Source organism: Anoplopoma fimbria, chromosome 17, assembly GCF_027596085.1.
Source record: "Anoplopoma fimbria isolate UVic2021 breed Golden Eagle Sablefish chromosome 17, Afim_UVic_2022, whole genome shotgun sequence".
Classification (NCBI taxonomy): Eukaryota; Metazoa; Chordata; class Actinopteri; order Perciformes; family Anoplopomatidae; genus Anoplopoma; species Anoplopoma fimbria.
In genome coordinates this window covers 19,395,232-19,420,945 of record NC_072465.1, presented here as the reverse complement: position 1 = coordinate 19,420,945, position 25,714 = coordinate 19,395,232, and the positions used below count along the sequence as shown (strand labels likewise).

The following is a 25,714-nucleotide window of genomic DNA, read 5'->3' as shown; positions in this document are numbered from 1 at the left end:
TTTCTTGTTCATTGTGGTCATGTTATTATCAATACTTGTGTGGCTTTAGTTTACTGTTTCAGTCTGCTTTATTTCTTTCAGGCATGTCAAGTATTAATGTGAGTGTCATGAAAGGATTGTCACATAATCTACATAATAATGCCACTTCAGTTATACAAATAACAGATGAAATAACATTTAAGAGTGAGTTGACAGCTTTATGATGGCCTTGTTTCATAAAAAACTAAAATGAAAAGGGAATGCCGGCCATTAAAATCGGTGTTTGATATTTTAAATGTTCAACTCTTTGTTCTTCTACAAATTAAAGCAAAGTACAGAAAGTCTCTGTACATTCAGTGCCGTGCAAGAAAGTGTTTAATGACTAGCATTTAGTTTCCAGAAAAGCATTCAAGTGTTAAAAATGAGGGTGCAATTTGAAAATGTTAGTTATTAGTGTATTACTTTAACCAGACATATCATTGTTGTTAATTGGGATATTAGCAGTAATTACTTCCTATTTGAAGTCCAACTGAAATCGCTTTTAGTTATCCCTTTATGTAATCAACATTTTTGGTTTATTTTAAATGTGTTTTTTTATTATTATTATTAAGAGGAAAATAAATATCAGAAATATTCCTCTCAGTAGTTGGGGGCGGGTCTGTTTTGCTGGAAAGCAGGTGACCTCTGGAGAGACAAAGTAAACAAATTTATATATCCTCCACGTCATGAGCAGACAGCTCGTCATTAGCAGTGGTATGGAAGAGTTAGCACCACATCAGCATCTAACTGGACATTTGCAGGAAAGTTTACGTACTGTTTAATTAGCTGTGAAGCCTGCAATCTGACTTTGAGGAGCAATTTTCCCCTCTGAATGTTTGTTTGGTCACTCATCCAACAAGCTAGACAAGACAAGACGTGTGTTCACGTTTATGAGTTATGCAGGAAAGCTGATGTGGGTTGTTCTTTAAAATTTGCGGTTCTAATGATGAGGTTACTGCTTTAAGCAAATATTTAAAATTAAGCGATTTGGTTGGCTGTATGGAAACCAGGTCCCCAATCTACATCAACGAATAGCAGAGCAGTATTGCAATAAATTAATAAAAGTTCTCCCTTTTGGTTTCTGTTATATTTCTCAAAGTTGAACACAAGACAAGTGATTTGCTGAGCAGATATGCAATGTTGTTAGGGCTACAACTAGCGATTTTTTCCTTCAAGAATCTGCTGATTATTTTCCAGATAAATGAATGAATCGCTTTGTCTATAAGATTTCAGAAAACAGGTAAAAATGTCCCTCAGAGATTCCCAGAGTTAAAGATGTTTTGTCCAACCAAGAGTCCAAAACCCCAAAATATTTAATTTATAATAGTAGATTACTAAGGAAACCAGCAAATACGCAAACTGGCAATGCTGGAACCAGAGAATTATGGAATTATTCTGAAGAAAAAAATATCAAAACGATTTATGGAATATTTAAATAGTTTCCCATACAATTGCTGTAAATCAACTAATGACTAATTGTTTCAGCTCTTCATGTTGTAGCAAACAAACAACAAAACATAATATTTTGAGTTGTACTTTAAGAATGAATTTGTAGCTGTCCAATCCAGCTGTCCAAACAAACGATAATATAGTTTTACTTTAAACTGTCAATTAACCCAGATGTGCTACTCACTCATTTAAGATTTAGAATCAAACTCATGAAAATGATTTGAATTTAAAAGTGATGGTTTCGGTCCCAGTTATTTACGAGGTACAAATACATTTTTATTGCTTTGAGATGGAACAATAATTGAAGGCGTCATGGCAAATTAATGATAAAAACTATCCAAAAGGATTGTAGATAGAATATTGGTTCTAACATTAAAGGGGACATTGGGCATGTAGCCTAAGTGGTGGTAGTTTATGATAATGATTGTGTGACTGAGACAGGAAAAGACTTTCTCTCATTCCCATTAACTAGATGGTAACTCCGAGTCTGGTTTATACGAACAGTAAGCTGGTTTTAGCTTGGCATTTCATAATGATTAAATAATTCTCACAGGATTTTTTGACACAAAATAAGTGTAGAAACCTTTGTTCTTGTTCTCGGGGTGGTAACTAAGGCCTGACTGTAAAAGAACATACTGTAGATGCCCTGATGTATCTAAAAAGTGGTTTTGCAGACACAATCTTCTGTCATTGTGTTGGGCTGGCTGAGCAGACTGTGTGTTTCAGAAGACCGCTCTATTTCTCTTTCTCCAGGCTGCATTTCTTTGTCTTCTCCTCTGTTGGCTGACTCGCACTGTCTGAAAAATATAAACATAAAATACTGACGCACAATAAGAGAAAGGGAAGAGGCTGACACAGGAGCTTGCAAATAAATAATTGGGAACACTACTATTCCATAGGGATGGTTGTTTCTCCATATGGAAAGAGTCCATTTTCTGTTGCTCTGTGTTTGACTACATAGAAACAAAGGTCCAAATAAATATCCAATATATGTGACACAATCATTAAGAGAGAATACATCTCACTCTGTTGGAGTGCTTGAACCATAAAAAACACTCCATAAACGATTCTACAGTGGTGTAACAGAGTGGAGCGTCTTCCCTCACAAATTATCTTGGGACATTTTTAACTCAGTTGGACGTGTCTTTCATTTGTGCATTCAAAATTGTCTTTCTGATGACTTTTATGTTCTCTCTGAACACACATTAAGACATCATAAGTCATGATGAACTATTACGCCTGTGTTTTATATATACACACTTTAATTGGCTTTACATAAAGTGTTTGTTGTAACGAACTACATTTTCTTGATTGATATGTCTAAATAGATAAAAAGAGAAATTTAGAAACAAACAAACAAATAAAGCTACAGTAATGACAGAACACCCACAGTCTCCATTCAGCCCCACAAACACATTTTCCCCTTCCATATGAGCTGCCTCTCAGGGTATTTCAGCCACAGGAGCAGTCTGTGAAGTGTGGATCAAAGCCACTCCACAGATGTTTGTTGACAAGCCATGATTACATGACACAGAGCCAAGCCTGTTGAACTGTTAGCATATCTAACTAAACCCTGCCTGGTGAACTGGTGATGAAGAGTCCCCTGAGGGAAAGGGTTTCTGGGTAAACACGGCTCCTTTGACTCTACCTGGTTGTGCGTTGTTTTGTTGCGATGAGGGATCTGCTACGTTGGCAACGCTGGAACAATCCTCCTTCTCCAGTCCTCCAGCAGCTTCTAATAGACTCTCTCTGGAGAACTCTGCAGGGGGCAGAGAGACAAATGGAGGTTGAGATGAAGGTGAATTAGAAAAGAAACAATACACTCTCCATCACACAGCAGTGTGGGTAAAAATACTCTATTCCTATATTCTCTGTTAAATAATGTTAGAGTACAGAACTTCACCACCTTGTCTCAATAATCAATGTCACCTGACATTTACAGCTGCATGTTTTCTAGTCACGCTGCGTGAATTCAAAAGGCTGATGTTAAATTGAACTGGACTAGTGTTAATGGTCATTGATTTGTTTCCCCCAGCTTCCCCTTTGTTCCTTTCATCTGTTCTGAGAACTTAATTAGCAGCTCCTTCATAACATGTGAGTGATCCATAAAAATCGGTAATTTCATTGCATTGGAGTATGTTTTTTGTTGTCGTGTCCCAGTGAATTAAAAGGAAAACAGATAATATTATCAACTAGAATAGAATATCGTGTTCACACAAATGGGACAGACGTGAAATAACCGTGACCTTTGACCCCTAAAATCCTATCAGTTTATCCTTGAATCTAGGTGGACGTTTGTGCCAAATGTAATAATTTTGCTCAAGGTGTTCCTGAGAAATTGCTCGTTGACGAGAATGTACCAGGTGGACAGACAACCCGAAAACAAAATGCCTCAGGCTGCAGCTTTTGCCGGCAAAATTGCATTTTGGCACCTCAGAAAAGCAGCCCTCATGATGCATTAGTGCTGGGTTATTACTGAGTGTGTGTATAGTATGTGCTGTTGTCTGTAAACATGTACTCACCTGCCATTAAAGTGAATTATGTGGCCAGAGCAGAAAAGCTGATTCCTTGTTTTTTCTCATCAGCTGTTAAGGTCTTTGGCACTGAGAGGAGACTGCCAAGGTGACACTTTGAACCATGTAACAGTTTTCATTAAATTAATTGTTCAATTTCTTGCAGAGAGTTAGATGAGAAGGTCGATACCACTCTCGTGTCTGTACACTTAATATGTGGCTAGAGCCTGCGGCCGGTTAGCTTAGCTTAGCATAAAGACTGGATACAGGGGCAAACATGTAGCCTGGCTCAGTCTAAAGAAAACAGAATCCACCAACCAGCTCCCCTGAGGATCATTATAATAATGTTACATCTCATTTGCTTAATCCATACAAAACATGTGAAATAATGGCACTCACATGTGCACATAACACTGGTATTGCCATATTTACACTAAGATTTTATGCATATAAAAAAGGGGAGAATGTGTTGAATTGTGAGCAAAAGTGTTCACCCCATATGTTTTTGTTTCACTTCTTTTAATTCCCCTCTAACTCCCAAAGCCTATAATTAATTTAACGTACACCCCTTCCAGACATTTTACTGCTTTCTGGCTTATTTTCTGTTTTACTTTACCGCTCCCATTTTCTCCCAATTCTACATCCTTCCTTAATATTGACTGTTATGAAAAAGGTCTCATCTTTTCCCTCCATCTGCTCCCTTCTCGTGGAACCATCTGTCCTTTCTTTATTTTTCTACACTTCTTGCCATTGACATATTTTGACATTACACATTTTGACCCTCTTAATACAGTCATTCTATTTTCTAAATCCAAAATGCCAATACTACCTTTACTTCATACCTGATCAGTTTAGATTGTGAGGAGGAAAAAGACACAGACATAATCTATGGAAACACACAACTGTACACTATTACAAGTGGGGTCTCATTCTATAAAGTGTTGAAGTTTGTGTTGTAGGTTTTAAAGAAGGTTTGTGTTGCTGTATGGCCAGATACAATGCAGTAGACATGCAGATAAAATCCTTACAGACTCCAAACATACCCTCCATTTGGCAGCGCAGTTTCTCAAAGGCCTCTGCAGTGGCCTCATCATCGTGTGGGAGCTCCTCCCCGGCGGGAAAAGAGTCGGGGCTGGGTCGGTCCGACAGGCAACTCTCTGAGGAGCACTCGTCTCCGGCTCCCTGCTGCTGCCTGTACAGGTGATGCTCCACCATGAACTGCAGCTCTGGGAGAAGGGGGGGGTGGAGATAAAAGAGGTGAGTGAGAGAAGCAGGAAACAGAAAAAAAGTTGGTTGAGAGGGAAGAGTTAACAGGGGAAGGAGAGGGAAGAGGAGAGGGGAGAGGAGTGGATTGGAAGAAATGGTGGAAAGTAAAAAGCAGAAAATCATTGGGGAAATGTTGGAAGAAGAAGGACGAGCAAGAAAAGATAGTCGAGTGAGATGAAGGGAGCCAATGGGAGAAAAGACGTGGTTTGAACAGTACACAGGAAAGAGAGATGAAGGAGGACACTCAATGAAATCCAGCACTTCAAAAGAATATTGTAGGTTAAGCATTTTTAATGAACTAGCGAGATCTAATTAACATATAGCAGTGTTTGAAATGAAGGGGCAGGTAAAGCTACATCAGAGTTGGGAGATGATTTGTTTAATCGCTTACTTCGCCCTCTTTCATCCACGGTTTTATTACTCTTAATCGCCTTGCATATGGAAACTAAAGCAAACCGATTAACGCAGGTTTCCTCCAGGAAGTGACTCATCACACTTGAAGCTGTTAAGCTGTAAAACTAAGAATAAACCAACTATAGCACACAATTTCACTTATCTTCTCATTACTGTTCCCTTGCTTTGGTTTCTTTGTTGGAACTTATTCACTGTTGAAAGACTGCATAAATCATTACATTTTGTTTTCGTAGTAAATTGGATGTTGACATTAGAATAATATTTCATTGCATTGCAGCCAACAGAAATAGTCAAGTGATGGGCTCTGTGTGTGCAGTTTTCCAATCGACTTCAGGTTTTCATTAAGCGGTAGAGGACCCCTGGTGCCCTAATCTCACAAAGACACACTTTTTAACCTAAAAAAAAAGGAAATTAGGAGAAAACTCTGGTCCCTGTTAAGTCAAATGCAACACTGATTGGCTCGAGGGTTGAAAATAAGACACTCAAAGTAGACCAAATTCTCATCATTAGCTCAGCTTTTTGACCAAGTAAGTTTACGTTGCCTGACATCTGACATCCTAGACTGTACAGGACATGCTAATGGCTTCGTAACATCATAGGACAGGTTTGCATTATATACATTTTGTCTTAAAATAATACTTGACAAGCCCATATGTATTTTGAAACAGATTTGTCTCTCTTTGTGTTTCTTTATACTGTTTCCTTTCTGAGCTACGATTGGAAAACTAGTGACATTAACTGCAAAGAGACAGTTTACAGAAAGCAAAAACTGTTTCAATGCACATATAGCTGGACATGCACATGGCCTGTCCTTTAAATGTTATTGCATTCACATTGGTGATTATATCCTTATTAGACATTTTATAATCCCATTGTTGGATGCTAAACAAAGGGATTTATGTTACAACTCTTGGACCTTTTCCACACCACTGTACTTCTCTTACTGCACACACAGCTAGTCACAAATTATTTTTAAACGCCTATCCCAACTTTGTTTGCAGACATTCTGCAGCGATGTTGTTCCCTTTGTTGCGAACTGTTGCTGTGGTCTTGAACAGCCTATAGAGACTTTGGGCCACACAGTTGATTTAACAGGACTTGTGTGGCTCCATAGTATTTCATACTAGTTTGCTTTGACTAATTCCCAAATTGTACCAACTGCATCCTCCTTGTTGTCCCTACAGCTGCGAACAGCTGTACCCTACTTCACCTTCGACACTGACTAATTTGAATAATGAAAAATTGTGAACAACATCAGCATTGTTTTCTTTTGTATTTCATCCTCTCCAGACCTCTGTCATGTGAGCCATAAGAGACTCAGTTTGGCTTTAATGGTTGTATATGAGATGGTACAAATGACAAGACAAGGACTAAATGGTCAAATGCCGAAAGGTCCTTTGCGGTCTCTAATTGGATTATATTGTCATTCAACAAGATACAAGTACTGCAATACTTTGATGGCAGTTGGAGTTTTTAATGTTAGTATATGTTAATTTCAATGAACCTGACCACAAGACTGAATTTTGTTTCAGTTCAAAGATGTAGGTGGTGATTCAGAAGTCTGAAAACAGGCCGACACTTTTCCTGTTGTTTCATGGCTAAGGGCAGTGTGATGTAACATATTAAATGCCAACATCACACATATATCTAGATAACTCACTCTACCTTTCATTGTCGGTGTTCCCTTTGGCCCTTTTCGTCGTTGTCGAGGGGAGTTCAACAAGGCTGCCTGTAAAACATCAATGTTTCATATCAGCTGGGCGGAGAGCACAAAGATTCAGGAGATTATTCTAATACAGATGGAGTCAATTTAAGAAAGAAAAACAGAATTCACATAATTCTGTTACTGTAAGCTTGTACAGATAAAATGGACCCTCAAAGAGCATGAATTAGATTACCTTGTACAACTGGTTTGGGAGGCGATCTTCATCTATTTCTGTGAATAAAGCAGATACACAGTTACATACAACACACAATAAAACAATGAAATTAAAGGGCTTAAAGCAAATACAGATAGAACAAGCAAACATTGTGCAACATTTAGACTGTTCATAAGAGCACAGTTGACCTCTTCAGTGTGTCAGTGCACTGGAGCTGAAGTGCTGCTGTGTCTCCAGACGCCAGAGTTGATACAAGGTGACCTCCGGCCAGATGGTTATCTGACACACTACAAGCCAGATGCAAGTGTTTGCTCAATTTTTATCAAGCATGGAGTGCGTAATTATTTTTATTATTCTCCACTCTCATCTTTGAATAAACACAGACACTCCAGATGGTTTTTTTTTCAAACAAAGGGGATTCTAATCCACTCTCGTCTTGTTGCTAATAGATCCCTGCATGCAGGCAACGGCTGATGATATAAACAGTAAAGCAGTGTTTATCCAAAACCCCTTAAGGGAAGTAAGTGTGTAGAATGCTAAAGTGTTGTCTGGAGCTGAGTTGATTTACAATCAGTTGGCAGTGTTTAGGTTCATCTAGCTAAAACTAATGCAGTCTACAGTGAAATACAACAGTTCTGCAATAAATCCTGCCTTCATGTCATGTTTTTTATATTTTTACCAACCTATTTATATTAATGAGGGTTGACTTAATGACAAAAACACATCTATGTATAATGTTATACAGTTCAACAGCACCACAAACACCCCAATACAATTGAATTAATCCCTCTCTAAAACTAAAACAAAAGTCTACCAAAAACAAAACATTACAACCTTCATGACAGTAGGATTTAATGCAGGACTGTTCTGCATTAGTTAGATTAAGCATTATTAGACTTCTAAACTGGCAGCTGAGTGTATATTACTACAGTAAAAGCAGCTGCAGTGAGTGCATAGCTGTTGAGATTATATTTGTTCAGGAAAACAAGGGAACTCCAACATGATCGTACGCTTACATGAAGCTCATATAACTCCAACTGGATTAAGACTTATCACCTGCAGTCAATATGTGAAACTGGACTCTCTAGTCACTAAATAAAAGGACTGAAATAGAAACGAAAAAACCCAAAAACTACAGTTTACTGGAGTACAGAAAAACCATTAACTGTAATCAATAGTGATTGCGTTGAACCCACATCCAATGTATTTCCAGCCTTAGAACTTTTTTCTAGGACACCACTTTGTTGCTTGGCAACCTATGCATCCCTAGGCACTTGGAAGGCACTTTGTGTGTGCGTGTGAGCATGTGCATATATAATTCCTACTTTAAAGTATGCAAGAGGCTGTTCAAAATGCCAGTGATGTGCTTGTTCCTTTATTCATTACCCCCCCCCCTCTCTCTCTACAACAGACACAAAACCCGGTGTGGAATAAAAACCTGACACAAAAGCCATCACATTTCATTTCAAGAGGGATTCATCTTTATGCTGTGCGTGTTTACAGTGATGCTTGAAACTGAATCTTATTTTTAGCATCTCCCAGGAGTTTGAGAAGGTTCATACGACCATTATGGATTTTGTTTCAAATCAATCGCAGGAAATATGCAGTCTTGAAATGTTCTTTAAATTACAGAGTAAAGCAAATTATGGCAGTCTGAAAATTGAGTTTTATCCCACCGGTGCAAATATAATCTGACACACTTCATGCAGCCATAAAAAAGCTCCAAACATGTTTGCAAAAACTGTAAATTGTACAATTGTTTTGTGATCAGTGTAGGCGTAATAATCTCTGGTTACAGCCCACACCTTTTCAGTCTTTGCAATAATCTGTTCTTGACATTTCCGCATTATTTTGTTGCTTTCAAAAAGCTGCTTATTGTTGTTTTTTAAAAGTTCCATAATTTATTTTTAAATTAAACATTATTCTATCTTGAAGACCAGCAAAAACGATTCCCCTCCAGTGATGGTGGCAGAATTGTTGCATCTTAATTGAATTGATCTGGTGTCTTCTCAGGTTTTCATTTATGACTAAAATTGGTGCATAGTATTAATGTACAAGAGCTGAAGACTTTACATCTTAGAACAGTGAGCAGCTGTGCTCGAATAAAAAAATATATTGGTAGTAGTAGTAGCAGCAGTAGTAGACATGTTTGAAATATAATTGGGTCAATAAACGTAAAATATGGCTTTCACCCGGCTCATATTCAGATTTTTTTTTTCTGTGTATCGAGCCCATCTGTGCTGCAGAATGAGAAAAAAGGCAATAAAAAAGGCCGTTCCAGCAGTGATGAATCTATCACTGCAACTCCCAGCTGACTGTCTGTCTGACACAAAGCCAGACGGGAACAGAGACGCTCTTCTGACTCCACTTTATTCAGCCAAGCAGCTCTAATTCAGCTGCCTACTGTAGCTGATGTCGATTCACATTTTCTGTACTGCATTTGATGAAGAAAAATGAGTAAATCAAGAAAATGCTTGCACTGTGTCTTCAAACGAAAAAGGAATACAAGTCTTAACACAGTCAGTTATGCATTTGAAAGGGGTTTTATCTTTCTGCAGTTGTTAAGCTTTTGCTATATGCAACAATATATATAACCAATTTTTTACATACAGTACCAGTCAAAAGTTTGGACACACCTTCTCATTCAACTACTTTGAAGAATCTAAAATATAAAACATATTCTGGTTTGTTGAGCATTTGTTTGTTTACCACATCATTCCATATGTGTTGCTTCATAGTTTGGATGTCTTCAATATTACTCTACAATGTAAAATTTAAAAAAATAAAGAAAAACCATTGAATGAGAAGGTGTGTCCAAACTTTTGACTGGTGCTGTATATATAGGCAGTTATATGATCACCTGGATAATTTTTTTCAACTAAGATCAAAGTTGCCTAATGCAGCACAAGTTCATATTTTCTTGAGGAAATGTGAACATACACAGAATCTAAAGCCTGTAGTTCTACTTTTTATTATTATTTGCAGCAGGGCTAGCTAGTTTGCATTCTTTCAATCACACAATACAGCAGTGGTCGTTGCAGACACACCTAATAGAGATCTTACAAAGGACAAACAGTAGTGCACTGCTTCTGCTCTCCATGAAACACAAAATACAAAAATAAAAGTTTATAAATAAGACATTCTTTATAAGGTTTTATGTACTTTAATAACACATTTAATTATTCAGTTTTTGTTAAACGTTATTTAATCACACTCAAGTTGTCACTTTCTCTCTTTCCAGGAATCAATAAAGACTTTAATCCTCCTCTTTGGAGATGATACAATCAGGCACAGCATCTCAGCTGTATGTGCATCTGTGGCTGCTCCTTTGATGTGCTACCGGGGTTCACAGGGCAATCTGCAGAGCATTAAATAATGCAGGGCTGTGTCTGATTTTGGGCACACCATTACTGCACATGCACAGCTCCTCTCCCTCACCATCGTCATATCTCTTCCTCCCCATCCCCCTCCTCTCTGGCACATCCTCCTTCTCACACACTCATAACTGTAACTGACTGAATCTTTGATTGTGTGGTTTGATGTTTGAAGTCGGTTTTTTTGAACTCCTGTCTTTTCCATGGCATGGCTGTCTTCCTCATAATTTCTCATTTTGAGGACACACACACACACACACACACACACACACACACACACACACACACACACACACACACACACACACACACACACACACATACGAACACACAGATGCAGCTCAGTGTGATATTTAATACCAGTCTATCAAAAGTCGCACAACTTAAAATACGTTGACACCACCCTGATGAGGGCAAGATAGGCAAAATACTCGGCAATAAATTACATTAGATTTGGTAACTTTATCATTCCAGAGGGTAAACTAGTTTGGTCACCCAGTACAATCACAAGTTACAAAAGACATGTTTGTTTAAGGACTATCCAGTGACATGTCTGCTATAATATTACAGGCCTTGCTTTTATCCAAAGGCATATTCACCCTATTTCTCACTGTTTTGCCATGGATAATTAACTATCAATCAAATCTGAATTTAGTCATTTTCTTTTATAGGGGTAGAGCACGATAAAACCAACAAAGGCCCAAAATGTTTAAAACCCATGTAAAATTTGTATTACTGTAAAATAACAGGTAACAACATAATATGATATATAATATCTGATAAACAAGACACTTCCTCTTTTTCTATAATCTTATTTACTATGTCTCAGTTTCTGTTTCCCCCATTCCTTCACTTCACATAAGATCTCTCCAATTGATCGCATCATAATCCTCTTCTCTCTCTTTTCTCTCTTCTTGCCTCTGATCTACTGAGCAAGGACGATTGTTGAAGGTTTTCTCTGCAATTTAATTCACAGATCAACGTTGACTCTGAGACACTCCACATGCGCAGTATCCAATTACTGAATCAAATACAGACACATGTAATCACACACAGAGACACATACTAAGCAAACAGATCACAGGCAAAGTCTCTTTAATCAGACCCAATTAGAAAAACACTATTGTTTCAATATAAAAACACTCAACTCACAGAGATTAAGTGCTGTGAGTTAAACAATATAGCAATGGCAGTCTCTGCTGGTATCCTCAATGACGCATCTACTCTTCATTTATTTATACAAAACAGAGAATACCACCCTCCGCCCTATATTCCCATCTGATCATCTCTTAATTTGGGTCACATAACACACTTACGTATCGAAGTACAGCTGAGGCAGTGAGGGAAGCAGGGAGCCACTGGATGACTCACAGAAGAAGACAACTCTCTAGAGGAGCACTGTTGATCATTAAGATCCCATGAGAGGACACACACACTGCTGTTTTTCTTGCTCTAATGCAGCAGGAAGATTCACATGGTGCAAAATTATACTTTAGATGCTGCATCACAGCAATCACAATAAGAAATAGAATATTGTGGCTATGGTAACGTGTTATAATGTGTTCATGTACCTGCATTAATCACATCGAGGTGATTCATCTCCCGTCTGAGGAAAAGGTCAAGCTGTTGTTTTAGTGTTCAGACTTTGTTTTAGGTAAAGGTTTGTTGGGGTTGCGGGTTAGTTGAGCTGCACATGTAGCAGGTTTTTTACAATTTAGGTCTTTTTTTTTTGTTTTAGCAATCATTTCCATCGATTATGATACCATTGTATTAACCAAAATGATTGCTGACATTTGGGAACACAAACAGGTCAGATGGGGAGGAAACACGAGCAGTCAAATAAACAGACAGTTTGTAACAAGCCAACAACAAGGGTGCAAACGCACAAAGAGGTCAAACCGGGCTCGACCACAACGCAAAATCATCCTGCATGACACAGAGTACAAACACCAAAGATAAACAGTTATTCTACAACAATGCAGTGGCGAGTGCAGTACTTTTGCACTTGACTGAAACCCCTAATGCCCGCTGACCTGGAAGTTATTTTTAACCCTGTATGATCATCTGGCCACTTTTTAACCAATGTCCTCAGGCTTCAGTAAGTAACCAGGTGAGCACAGTTACCAAAAGACAATAAATAATGGCAAAAATTACAAATATAAGACTCAAGCTTCAATAAAACAGAATTATCAATGACGTTTCTGGTGACCCCAGTAGATAACGGATACAATGACCTCACAAGGGATAAAAATAGCCTGTATGTGTTTTCATTTAGGAGCCTTACCAGGTGATGATTGATCACTGGATGCCACCAAAGTGGCAGGTGTGGGTCTGCGTCTTCTGATCTGAAAAAGTAGAACAGTTTCAGTATTAAGTGAGAAAGAAAATCATGCTCCATTACAAATTGTTGCTGATATGAATGTAAACCACATTATTACGCTTTGTGAAGCTAAAAACCATCTCAAAACCTTTAATGTGAAGGTTGTTCTTGAAGGTCTTTAAGTTTAAAATATTAAAATCTTGCCTGATAAATCTCTTCCAGGCTGTAAATTCACACAGGCTTTGACCTCTATCTTGGGTTATATTGGCTCAACCAATCAAAATGCTAAACAGCGCACTGAAATTTGTGTCTTTACTCAGCCAATCAAGAAGAGACTAGCTCTGCTCCCTCGGTACCAGTCATATGGACAACTCAGCATCCACTTTCTCTCATCATCCTGGAAGCTCATAACACAGCCTGTGAGATCCATATTTTGGGATTTGGTTGTCTCTGAAGACGCCTGAGTTGGTTGAGAGCAATGCTGGAACTCAACAGTGCAGTGAGATCAGCAGGGCAGTCTGCCACCTACTTGCTTCTTGGCTCATGAGTAGTGGAGTGTGGCAGCTATGGACCAATTCTGGGATAATACTTGAAAGAACACACACATTCCACTGAGCTGTGCAGCAGAGAATCAAAACCTGCGGTATAACTGTTAGAAAGCTCTGCCTGTGGATGTAAAAAGTAGTATTTGTTATTTTCAAATGCGAACAAACCGAAGTATCCATTAGTCTCCATCCATGAAAACATAAGAGATGCAAACAGGTTTGTCATGGAAATATCAAGATTTCCTTAGTTTAATCAAGAATGTTGGATTAAGAAAATGATCCTGACGCATTCTTGAACCATAAACTTCTTTATTTGACTGTCAACGTAACTCCAATAGAAATAAGGAAAAGGGAAGTGATAATATTTAGGGGAGACAATAAATGGTGATCCTCTTAACTGTGAGCTAAAAACAGTAAAGTATCCATAAGCAGGGCTGAAGGACAGTTTTACTGTGAAATATGCATCACAAGGTTCTGCAAATATGAAATGAAATCAGCCCTGCATTTATATCTCCAAAACTATGAGACCACAGATTTTAGGGGGAAAGCAGAGTGATTAATTTTCAGTCGCCTCCATGAGCAGGTGATTACTTTTCCATTTTATCGCTCCATAAAACTAAAAAGGTGGATGTGATATTGGAATTTAAATAGAGTCAATTGCACTCACACACACACACACACACACACACACACACACACACACACACACACACACACACACACACACAGACACATTCACACTAATGCACTCCTCACGCACAGCTGACAGGGTTGCTGACTAATGTTGGAAGGTGTGCGAGCTCCAGTCCTCCATGCATCTTTTCTAAATGCTGCTGGTGCACTTATAAAGCTGTGTAGTCTTATCCAGCCAGCCAGCAATATATCTTAACCTCAGCCTGCACAGTGGAGCATCACATTGTAAATGTGAGACAGTTTAAATCAGCTAGTAGCTAAACTCCTTTCTATCGAGATGAGAAACTAATGATCAAAGTTCTATGCTGTGCTGTGAGTCTACAATGGAAAACAAAAAGATAGGACTCCTTTTGTTGCAGGTGCATTCACAGTTAAAATGAAAAAAACAAACTGACAGAGGAGAATCAGAGAGTGAATCTTTGCCCTTGGATCCAATTTGCAGGTTTGCCTTTGAGGCTTTGCTGTGCTCAACAAAATGCGTGAGGAAATTATTAATAACACAAACTTTAGACTCTGTTCAATGAAAGATATACAGATGTAGCTGCCGAAATAATGTGCAGTAATGAAAAGAGAGCAGTCAGTAGTATCTCATTAGCTCAGTCTAATTAGGTATTCAGATCTGAAGAGGCTTCATCTTCACTACCTTTTTAAATCACGGCCGTGGAGTACAGGAAGACTGAGAGAATAAGAAGAGGCATTGAGTGACTTTTCTTTTCTTTACCAAGCAGGCAGAGATGCTTTAGAGCTTTTTACATTCTTCTAAGAGATGCATGTCAACTATTCAATGTCACCTTCCTGTGGCGCTGCTACTTTCCTTTCTGTATCTGTCACTGATGTTAATGATCTCACAGTAATGTCTGTGTTTAGGGCTGACATAAAAGGCACAGGTAGATGTATCCTTGCACGCATTTAAGTCTAGTGTCAGTGGATAGCAATCCAATGCTCAATTGCTCAAGCTAAGTATGCACCTGTATCTACCCACAAACCGTATAGGACATGTATAGTATAGGGGTATAAATTCAAACGAACAATCCCTCATAATACAGTTGATTTAGCTACACCAATAGCGAAAGAAAGCAACCAAGAGGAGGTACTAAGCTCCCACCACTGTTCTCTTTTCTGCCTGGATGTTGGACTGTAGCTGTTCATTTTTCTTTCAAGCAGAGGTCACACTTTTTCCACGGATTACTTAAAATCATAATGAAGCAAAATAAAATCACAAGTAATCTAGTCTTGATTTGACTTTGAGTTATAGTGTAAAGGCAGCCAATTGTGGGACACAATAATTTGAACCATGCAATCTTTTGTTTGAACAAAGTTACTGTTACTCTGATAATATTTAAAGCTAATTTCTTTTTGTTAAATGGTGATCTTAAAAGCAGTCATTTTTGCATAAACATCTTGCTGGAACCAATGTTTAATTGGTTAAAAACATTTCAATTAAACCCAAGCAGTCCTAAATCTTTGTGATCGGCCAGGTTCAGTCTTCAGAAATGACGGAACCCACAGCACTAAAACTTTAAAAAGAGGGTTTGAAAGTTCAGAAAGCTCTATACAACTCTATTAGTCTATTACAGCACTATTCCCCTGAGTCTCCTATGGAGCTGTTTCACAATCAAAGTTTAAGACTTTAGACGACTGTGCTTTGCACTCCTGGATTCCAGGTTATTGAACAGTGAATGCCCCTATGGTTCAGGTCAGCGATATCAGTGGAAAGTCTTAAATCTCTAACAAAGTTTGTTTTTTATTGATTTTTTTGTTCTTTATATTTCTGTGAAGCCCTTTGATACCCAGGTTTGGTACTTCTGTATACTATAAATCCACGTACTAATATGTCATCCTTGCGTGTGTCTTTTGTTGTCATTCCAGAAAACTCCCCTCCCAGCCCACATGGAGCCATGGCTGTGTAGAACTGATTATGCCAGAGTCATTGTTATTCTCCTCACCCGGCAGCGAAGCAAACTCCCTGATCTTTCGCTCACACAAATACTAGGGCTTACTGGACAGGCTCTCTCTCCTCAAACCATGCCTTTCATCCTACAGTCCGTTTAAAATGCAGTTCTGTCACTTCTCACAACAACGAACAAAAAACAGCCTTCAAAAAGTGATGGGTGGGCAGGAAAAGCCGTGCATGCCTGATGATCTTGTATGGGGGCAGCAGAAAAATTATACTTGGCAGGAAGATATAGGTCAGGCCAAGAGACAGCCGAGACAAAGTCCTGTTTCATATTTAACACTTGTGTCTAGTTGACATTGGCTTTACTTTTTACTTGTTTGTGGCCACACAGACCCCAATGCTGTCCGCGCAAAAAAAGTACTAATAGCTGCAATATCAACCCTCAAATTATTGAATTAAACCCAATATGTAGAAAACCGCTGTAACAGTGTAACTCTTCCCTTTGCTGCCAAATTAACTTGTATATTAGATGAAGGCAACAAAGTATGGCCATAATACATTGTTGTTACGTGAAAAAAGGATATATCATCTTTATACCATTATGTCACATTGGGCATTTCTTTTATCCGTCTTTCTGGAAAAAACGGAAAGTGTGCTCCTGAGGTTTTCTCTCCATATTAAAGATAAATCTATAACCTCTTCAGCACTAACTATTAGAGAATGAAACCTTGGTGATTTTCACAAAGATAAACAAACCTTATTACAAATGCCAATGGGATTTTGAATGAGAAATTCTTACTTTTGGAACAAAATCAGGACTTCCTGTTAAATTTGAACTCTATAATTATTTTGTATGCACAAACTAATTTATAGACAAAGATCTTATTCTACATAGTGAGGTTTCTTGAATTTGGTGTAACTCCCTGTTAGACCACGGCAATAACAAAAATCTAAATTAACTTATTTGATATTTGGGAGGGATAGAGCTGTGAAAAATCTATTCACACCAATCACAGATGTAGAGCAGATATTTAACTCTATTTCACAGCTTGAGTCTCTGAGACCCCGAACATAACTAATGTGTAATCTTCTGAATAGGACTTTTGAATACGACATAATTTCAACATCATGTTTTTGAGCCTAGGATCTCAAATTGTCTCAGCAGTGATATTTAGCAATTTCTTGGTATTTTTCCATGTATTTAATGCAGAATGTCTTTTCATATTTAAATTTCAGTGGAGGTGAATAAACAGGGTTGAAGAAGCTACAGCTATTGTTCAGGTGTTATAGTTTGAAACAGATTTGACCTTGGGAACTCTTCTCTTATTGTGGAAAAACCAGGCTCACGACTAATTGGGGTCACAGAGGTAGCAAAAAGGTTTATAATTCAAAATGTACTGTCGGGAAATTCTAAGGCGTAAAGACTTTATCTCCTAACCCTGATTTCCCTTTGAGAAAAACACTGGTACATTTGTAATATTTGCGCTATCACAGTTGCTCTGTGACCTTCACCAGAATAACGTGTTTGCACCAGTCAGTGCCATGAATCAGGAAAGGGGCATTCACACACAGCACATTGCTGCAAAAATAAAAGGTTAAAGAAAAATTTCCCAGCATCTTGTTATTGGGTGGGCTCTCAGAAATTCAGTACAATGCACAGACAAGGATTCCTGTGATTCCTCGTCCTGTCATTTGAAATATGATCTTGGTATTGTTCAGGCTAAAGTCAGTGCTCAGCCATTATAAATCCTCACTCTCCTACTGTGGTCTCATTTGGCTCTGAATAGAGGGAATTACTGTATTCACAGGACATTGAAAAACCCAGATCACTGACTTCTTCTTTCTTTTATCTCAGTTTCTTCAGTCCTCTGCCTCCCTCTCACTTCCTATCAATCCTTTGTCTTTTGCAAAGTAACAGCCCTCTTATATCATCTTCTCTTTTGCTGCTTATCACACTACCAGCTGCACTTTGGGCGGAAGGGTTGGATACAATGCGCAAGCTGCAATTTTGGCACTGTAATAATATACTTTGTTGAGAATGGCAAAAAGTAAATAGCAGCAGTTTATAAAGGGCTTAACATTATGTTTTCAATGAAGGCAGCGTGAAGGTTTTCTGCTCAGGTCTTTTATTGCATCAGCTGTGAAAGTGTTCAAAGAACTGGAAATTGAATCAATGGGTCCTCGATCAGAAGTAGACAAAAGAAGGCTTCTCGTTTCTGGCTGGTAACTGTTTATTTTTATAACTTAACAAATGTCGCTGGCAGATTTTACCAGCTTTGGCTAGCTAGCTAATTAATCAAATGATGCCTCTATGAGTTGGTGGTAAACTATACCTCTGTTTGAATTTGTAATCTTTCCAGTTGGCTCATTTTAAAATAGAACCTTGTAATTGTATTACAACGCTTCCAACATCACATACTATTCACTAAATACACTAAAAGTGTTCTAGCATTCAACCTACTTTTGTGTGAATAAACACACTGAACTGTAATTACCATGACACTTCCTACTCATAACCATGGTAACCCGTGCAAACATCATTTGACCACACGATGATTTGTGACAATAATAAAGTCCAAACTAATTTAAAAAAATAACGCTTCTTGCAAAGTGTTATCTTATACTGACACTTACATTGGAGCTTTATAGACCTTACAGAGCTGTCCACCATTGCTTGTTATGAACGTTGTCATTACTACCGAATTGCTCTGTGGGATATTTATGCTGGCGTAGTGTCCAGTGTTTGCATACTGTAAAAATAGTATGCAATTCACATACTATTGGTTTCCTACTAAGGTTTCATCCTAACTAAAAAAAATCTAAATAGCATGTTAGTATGGAATTTGGACGCAACCTGTGACTGAGGCCAAATCTATATGCCACTATCAGTCCTTATATTAAAGGATAGGTAAGGAACGTAACCTCTGACCGTAACTGTGATCTTATATAACCATGTCTGGCTGCTTAGCTTACATACTGGTTCATGTTTTCAAATTGTAGCCTATGTTTTCACTTTTAAGGTTGAAAGAGGAAAGGATTAAAGGATGAGGAGAAACCGATAGCTAACTAGCTAATGATACTCCTTGACCTTGGTAATAATGCTTGTTTTTTTGTACGTTAGTTAGACGTACTATAAATGTTTGCAGCTTAAGTTAAAAGATAAACACACCTTTAAATAGATTTTCTTACACTTTGGCTCATGAGTTTTAGGCTTTGTTAAAGCGCTTAACCGTGTCAGGAAATTCAAAGCCTGACAGGATTGCCGTGCCTAGTAACAGTTGCTAGGCTATGACGGGACAATCACTGCTCTGGGCAAGGGCAAGTAAAAATGTTGTAACTGTGCAAAGCAGTATGAATGTATGCCTAACTCCTGGTTACAACCATATATTTTCAGTTAATCAGGTCTTGTTTGCCTTATTGAGCAAGAGATATTCATGGCGTGAAAAAATACTATCTACTGCATTCAAAAGTTCTTCTTGGAAAATGGCCTTCCTGAGTTAATACAGAGTATTTGTTATGTTCCCTGTCAAAGACAAGGACGGTCTTACTCATCAGCATCGGAAATGTTAGGGAGGACACGGTCAACCCTGAAATCAAAGAATCACCTCAATATGTCCCAATTCATCATCGCATCATCCATGAATGTAGATGTGTCAAGCAAGGGCCCTTTATAGGGCAAATATTTCAGTCTGTTGGAGTGGGATTTTATTTTATTTGATCTGTGAATTGTCACTCAAAATTGAAAACATGCAAATAGAAATTTTATCTTAATTTAGAGGTAAACCAGCTGTGTTAATCATGTTAGGCATACTCTATTAACAACCTTAATGATAGATAATAACCTGGTGTTAACATGACTAGTTCACTAATGCTGCCTCCCTCTAGTTCTTACTGATTGGTGTGTGTACGTTGAATATTATGTAGATATCAGATATAAAGAAAACGTTTGACATTTTGAGAAATAGTCACTTTGCAATCAAGCGTTAAGAAGCAGGTCGATTCCACTCTCATATCTGTCCGTTAAATTTAAGACTGTAGCAGCCAATTAACTAAGCTCAGCACAAAGACTGGAAACAGGAAGAAAACACTTGACTGGTTTACAACATGTACAGTTCCCTCAAACTGGTGAAAACACTATCATATATTCAGCAGGACTTCAGCAGAGCCCCCTTATCATGCCCCTTGAGCTTTTTCAAGCTCTTCTTGGCCTCTATTCTTTAATGTTAGAGCAGTTTGACGTTTTGAGACATATGCTTCACATATTCTCTTTCTTGCTGAGAGTAAGTTAAGGAGATTATTACAAATCTTATATCTATGTGTTTAATATAAAGCAGGATCCAGGACATGGTACGTTAGCTTAGCATAAAGACTGGAAGCGGGCAAGCTGGCTCTGTTTTAAAGATATTAATATCTGCCTACAAGCACCTCTTAAACTCGACCTTTCCACCTCATTTGTTTAATCTGTACAAACACTATGGTCTGGTGCACTGACACACTGGAGTCTTGTCTCTACAGAATGTGAGCCAGACTAGCTGTCCCCATATCCAGTCTTTTTGCTAAACCAAAAAACAGCTAACCCTCTCCTTCACCCAACTTTCTATTCAACAGACATATAAGAGATTGGTATCGGTATATATTTCCCAAAATGTCAGACTGTTCCATCAGTTATGGCGCAACAGAACCTGTAAGAAACTAACAAAACCTACTTCTACGGGGGAGAAGAATATATCTAAATACCTGCAGAAAGAGAATCTGGAAATAACTATCCACTGACTGTATCAGGTCTTGGACACTATCGGGTACAGTCAGTTTGTGCTCATAAGTACACGGTGAGCTCAAACGTAATGTCATGATGATAACGGTGGAACACACTGTATCTGTTTGCTGATTGCAGGATGAACGTGTGCTGTTGCCTTGAGGGTCAGACCTCAGGGAGGCTGTTCTGACTGACGTGCAGGTCTGATTCACTATGTTGGGGGGACAGGTTGCAGAGATCACTGAACCATGGGTGAGGCCCCATGGCGTGATATTTCTAAGCAAGCTCGTAAACACAGAGACAAGCACAAACACACTTCCTTTTTTCTTTTTTCATTTTCTTTTTATGTGAAGGTTTCGCTGTTTTGTCTGTCACACATACACATCAAACCACTTGAGCACAAGCATGCCGTGCAGGCTCAGTGGCCACTCACAGTAGTCTTAGAATAAATAGAAAGCATATCCTAAAAGGATAAAGTCTCAAAGGCAATCATCCAAGCGATGGTCATGCTTATTGAGACCGAGAGCTAAGTTCTCTTGAAACTTATAGCTAAAATATCTGTCTGCTGGTGAAGAAGAGAAGGTAAACAACATGCTTGGAGGTTTTTAAGATCCTGTATTGACTGGCTGCAGCCTCGGATCTGACGTGTGGCTAAATAAACATACACAGTGGACACCGACTACCTGACATGCAGAAAAAAAAACAGGACACACATTGAAACCTGTGTGACTAGAATTACATCTGTATTTTTCAAATGATATTCAGAGAAGAAGAAAAAGAGAAGTGACACAAACACATTAGTTATAAATGCACCACTGGCACCAATTAACAGACAATGTGTCCCTAATATCAATTACACACATAATGATGCTTCTTAGTTCAAACAGCAACACAATCAAACCACACTGGCACAAACCAATAAGCTTTAGGCATGGATACTGAAGCCATCTAACTAATACTCATCTGCTGGCAGTTTTATTAAATTCATATTCTGACGATTTCAGTCCTGGTTGATTTGGCGATGACTTTGGTTACCGTAGTGACAACAAGTGCTATTTGATACAACAGATGGCACAATTACCATTCATTTACTATTCCCTTAATAAAATCATCATCACTGACAGCTGTACAATGATATTAATACACTCTACATTAGTGCAAATAATGAATGGATACGTAATTATTGAATGTAAATAAACTAAACAGCTACTGCTGAAAATAATGCTGGTCATAAATAGTATCAAAAACCGGGTTTCATGTTTCATTTTAAGGGATTCTAATTATAAGAGTTTAAAAAGTTGTATTCCAAAATGATTGACATTTAAGTTAGGAGGCAAATAACTATCTTAAGTTCTTCATTTATCCTGAAACTGTGTGAGGAAGTTTTTGTCAGCAAGGACTCTCTTAAACAGCAACAACAACTTTTCTATTTGTCGGTACTTTTATCAGAATGAGTTGCTTCTATTCTGTGGAACAAAATTCTTCAAGGTAACTTTGATCTCAATGAAGAAGTGAATGTGTAGTAAAAAAGTATATTTCCTCTGTAGTTGCACAATTCAGAGCACAGTTCAGGAAGGCTGTCTGACATAGACTGCATTTATACTCCTGTCAGTTGTAATTATGAGCCTTCTAAAACTGCTGAACTTCCATACAGCACACAGTTTGGCATGTCATAGCATGAAAAGCACATAGGTGTAATTGATAACCTTCATAACAACTGCACTCTACTTAAGTGAGCTGCGTGCAGGGCTTTGGTATTGTGCGTGTTGGCTCACTGTCATGGCGTCCTGGGACACTTGATGGAACTGAGCCAGCGTTAATGAATAGTGTTTCACCTGTTTCAATATTTCTGCTGTGTCAGAGGCCTGTTGGCTGCAGCAGTGATGATTTAGGTTCATCCTGTTAAAAGGGGTAAAATAGAATCCTGTATTTAATATCCATCCATTCATTAGCCGTAACCGCTTATCCTTTTCAGGGTTTGCTAGGGGGGGTCCTCAAGCCAATGCCAGCTGACATTTGGCAAAGGCAGTGTACACCCTGGACATGTCGCCAGACCATTGCAAGGCTGACACACAGAGACAGACCATTCACGCTCACATTTCCACCTTTCCTAAGGGCAATTTAGCATCATTAGTAAACCTCATGTCTTTGGAAAGTTAAACAAGTGAAAGTCGGAGAAAAACCCAGCTGGCATGAGGAGAACATGCAAACTCCACACAGAATTGAACCCCCGCCCCTCTTGCTGCCACTACAACACCATGCAGCCCATGAACTTTAGATCTCCTATTAATTTAGAGCAGCTTGTAGGACTCTGTTTCCAATTTGACATTTACGTTTTTTTGTTGTTGATGTTTGTTGTTTAATGTGTCAAAAAGCCACATTGAATCCTCTTTTATTCAAACTTGTGAAACCATAAAACGTGAAAACTTGGGGAACCTCTTACAGGCACTGCAATGTGGATGTGATGTAACAATGAGAGTTACAGTGTTATAGACTGACATGAAATCTGACACTAGCAAAGATAGTAACATCCAACTGGGAAAATAAAATAAAAAACACAAAAAAATATGATAAAAATTAAACTACATCATATGGATTTTTTTGTACTTTAAGATTGCAAAAAACAACAAATTATGTAAAAATGATGTGTGCATTGAAGCTGTGCTCCTTTCTATGTGAGTGGAAGTTATTTCACTTACAGGTAATTCTGAGGAGGAACTTTTATGCAGAGAAGGACATTATGGAGTTGATGGTTATGGTTTGCACATTCAGTTCCTCACATCTGTGCCTTCCAAAGTACTTCATCATACCAGTAGCTCTAGCTTATCCAGAACGTTATCCCAAACCAAACTGTATTCCTAAACCATCCACTAAAATGTCCTCACAAGGCCAAACTCCCATACACACACATGCACCAAGCAGTCATCCTAACATCTCCTTTCATACAGTCACAGTGGGGAAAAGAGTGACCAGCAGAAAGGGAGAGAGAGAAACGTATAAACGTGGTTTATTCAGACTCATAAATCTTTGCTGGTTTCACTTGAGGCTCATTTGTTATTAATGACCTGTCCATGTTATATTTATAAAAATTAGAAAGTGGGACACATCTTTTCACTGCATTCTCTAAAAACCCATGGATTGCACCCATTGGGCTTTTTTCAATCACAAATTAGAGTTATTTGGTTTGGTTTCTTTAAGTGATGTTGTGTTTATAAGATCCTAAAGAAAAAGGTGAGAAATTGCTTTAAACCGAGCCATGCAGCTACAATCTATTATTAATACGTATTTGAGTTTGATGTGATGAAATGATCACATTGCTGATAGCAGTTTGATTTGGAACAAGTTCATCTTGTGATAACAGGCAACTTTTGTCAGTATCTCACTGCTGTACAGTGCGTACAGGCAGACACTCAAACCAAAACAACGGCAAAACCCTGGAGACGCATCCATACACTGCAACACCCCTTTTTAACACTGCTGTGATACTGAGACTATAAGAACCTGCTGCGCTGTGAGTGAAGCTGTGATGAAATTAAATCTATCTTAATTTCATCATAATACAATTAAGCACAGCATTCAAAAACTGGCTTATTAAGAGCAGGAGAGTAATGATTTTCTTAAAAGCATCAATCAGACTATTCACATTTTGGACAGAGCACACTGCATCTTTTTATTCCAGTTGAGTTGATTAGCTCTGTCTGCACCCACTTGCTTGGATGACTGAGTGTGACAAGCATTAACACTGATTTCCTTTTAAGATAAGATAAGATAATCCTTTATTAGTCCCGCAGCGGGGAAATTTGCAATTAATATTACCACATTATTCTTGCTAAAAGTCCAATCATGTCATTGATGCATTAAAGTGAACCCTATAAAAGCCTGGAGGTCCTACATCCCTCCAACCACCTCCTCTTCCTCCTCCTCACCTGTTCTGCTGCCTCTGGGTCCAGGTGGGTGTCCAGTAGTGGGACGGTGAACTGTATCTTCCTGGGGCTCCCGGTGTCCATGGTGGCTCAGTCTGTCAGAGAGGAGGACAGGACGAAGAGGAGGAGGAGGAGGAGGAGGATGAGGGAGAATCCGTGTGAGGAAAGGAGGGTACAGAGCTCAGTGAGGATGGATGAATATAAGTGGGCTCCAGCTGAGGAAAAAACTAAGATACATGCATTATAGTTTCTGTCTGATTATTTTCTGTTCTTTAGGTCTATCTTTTCACACACTTTTCCCTGATTACCTAGCTTTTTGTTTGCCCTCCTGCTTGTTTCTGTCCTCAGCACCTGCTGGTGTCTCTACCCCGGCTATCACTCTCCTCTCTCTCCCTCTCTCTCTCCCCCGGCTCTCAGTGCTGAGGCAAGGGCATTCTGGGCTAGGAACACCTCTCCTTCACTCTCATTCGCTGTGCCGGACTCCCTCTCACGCAAGTCCCGCCTTCTTTTAACATTTCTTTCTGTCTGTATTGGATGTCTGAGATCAGGGCTGTTCTGCAGCAGCCCCCGCACTGCCGGGAGAGAGAGGATGTCAAAGACATCCTCTCTCTCTTTCTATCTATTGGATGGGTAGGAAAAGATGCATGATCCGGCCTCTGCTCTAAG

At 38.7% G+C, this 25,714-nt stretch overlaps 1 protein-coding gene across 1 annotated transcript; it reads right to left on the bottom strand.

The window, feature by feature from the left end:
• Positions 1 to 1,981: 1,981 nt before the first annotated feature.
• Positions 1,982 to 25,132, bottom strand: LOC129106442 (protein phosphatase 1 regulatory subunit 1A-like). Its single transcript, XM_054617841.1, has 7 exons — positions 25,052 to 25,132; positions 13,199 to 13,259; positions 7,559 to 7,596; positions 7,326 to 7,389; positions 5,024 to 5,206; positions 3,116 to 3,226; positions 1,982 to 2,264 (listed from the first exon to the last, which is right to left on the bottom strand). The coding sequence occupies exons 1-7, from the start codon at positions 25,130 to 25,132 to the stop codon at positions 2,203 to 2,205; spliced, it is 600 nt and encodes a 199-aa protein (XP_054473816.1). The 3' UTR covers positions 1,982 to 2,202.
• Positions 25,133 to 25,714: the final 582 nt, after the last annotated feature.

Bases quoted from the DNA above. Each gene is read 5' to 3' on its own strand.
- LOC129106442 (XM_054617841.1), bottom strand. From the start codon at position 25,132: ATGGACACCGGGAGCCCCAGGAAGATACAGTTCACCGTCCCACTACTG. The intron at 13,260-25,051 runs GTGAGGAGGAGG...CTACTTTTTCAG, and splicing joins ACCCAGAGGCAGCAGAACAG to ATCAGAAGACGCAGACCCAC. The intron at 7,390-7,558 runs GTAATCTAATTC...GATGTTTTACAG, and splicing joins TCCCAAACCAGTTGTACAAG to GCAGCCTTGTTGAACTCCCC.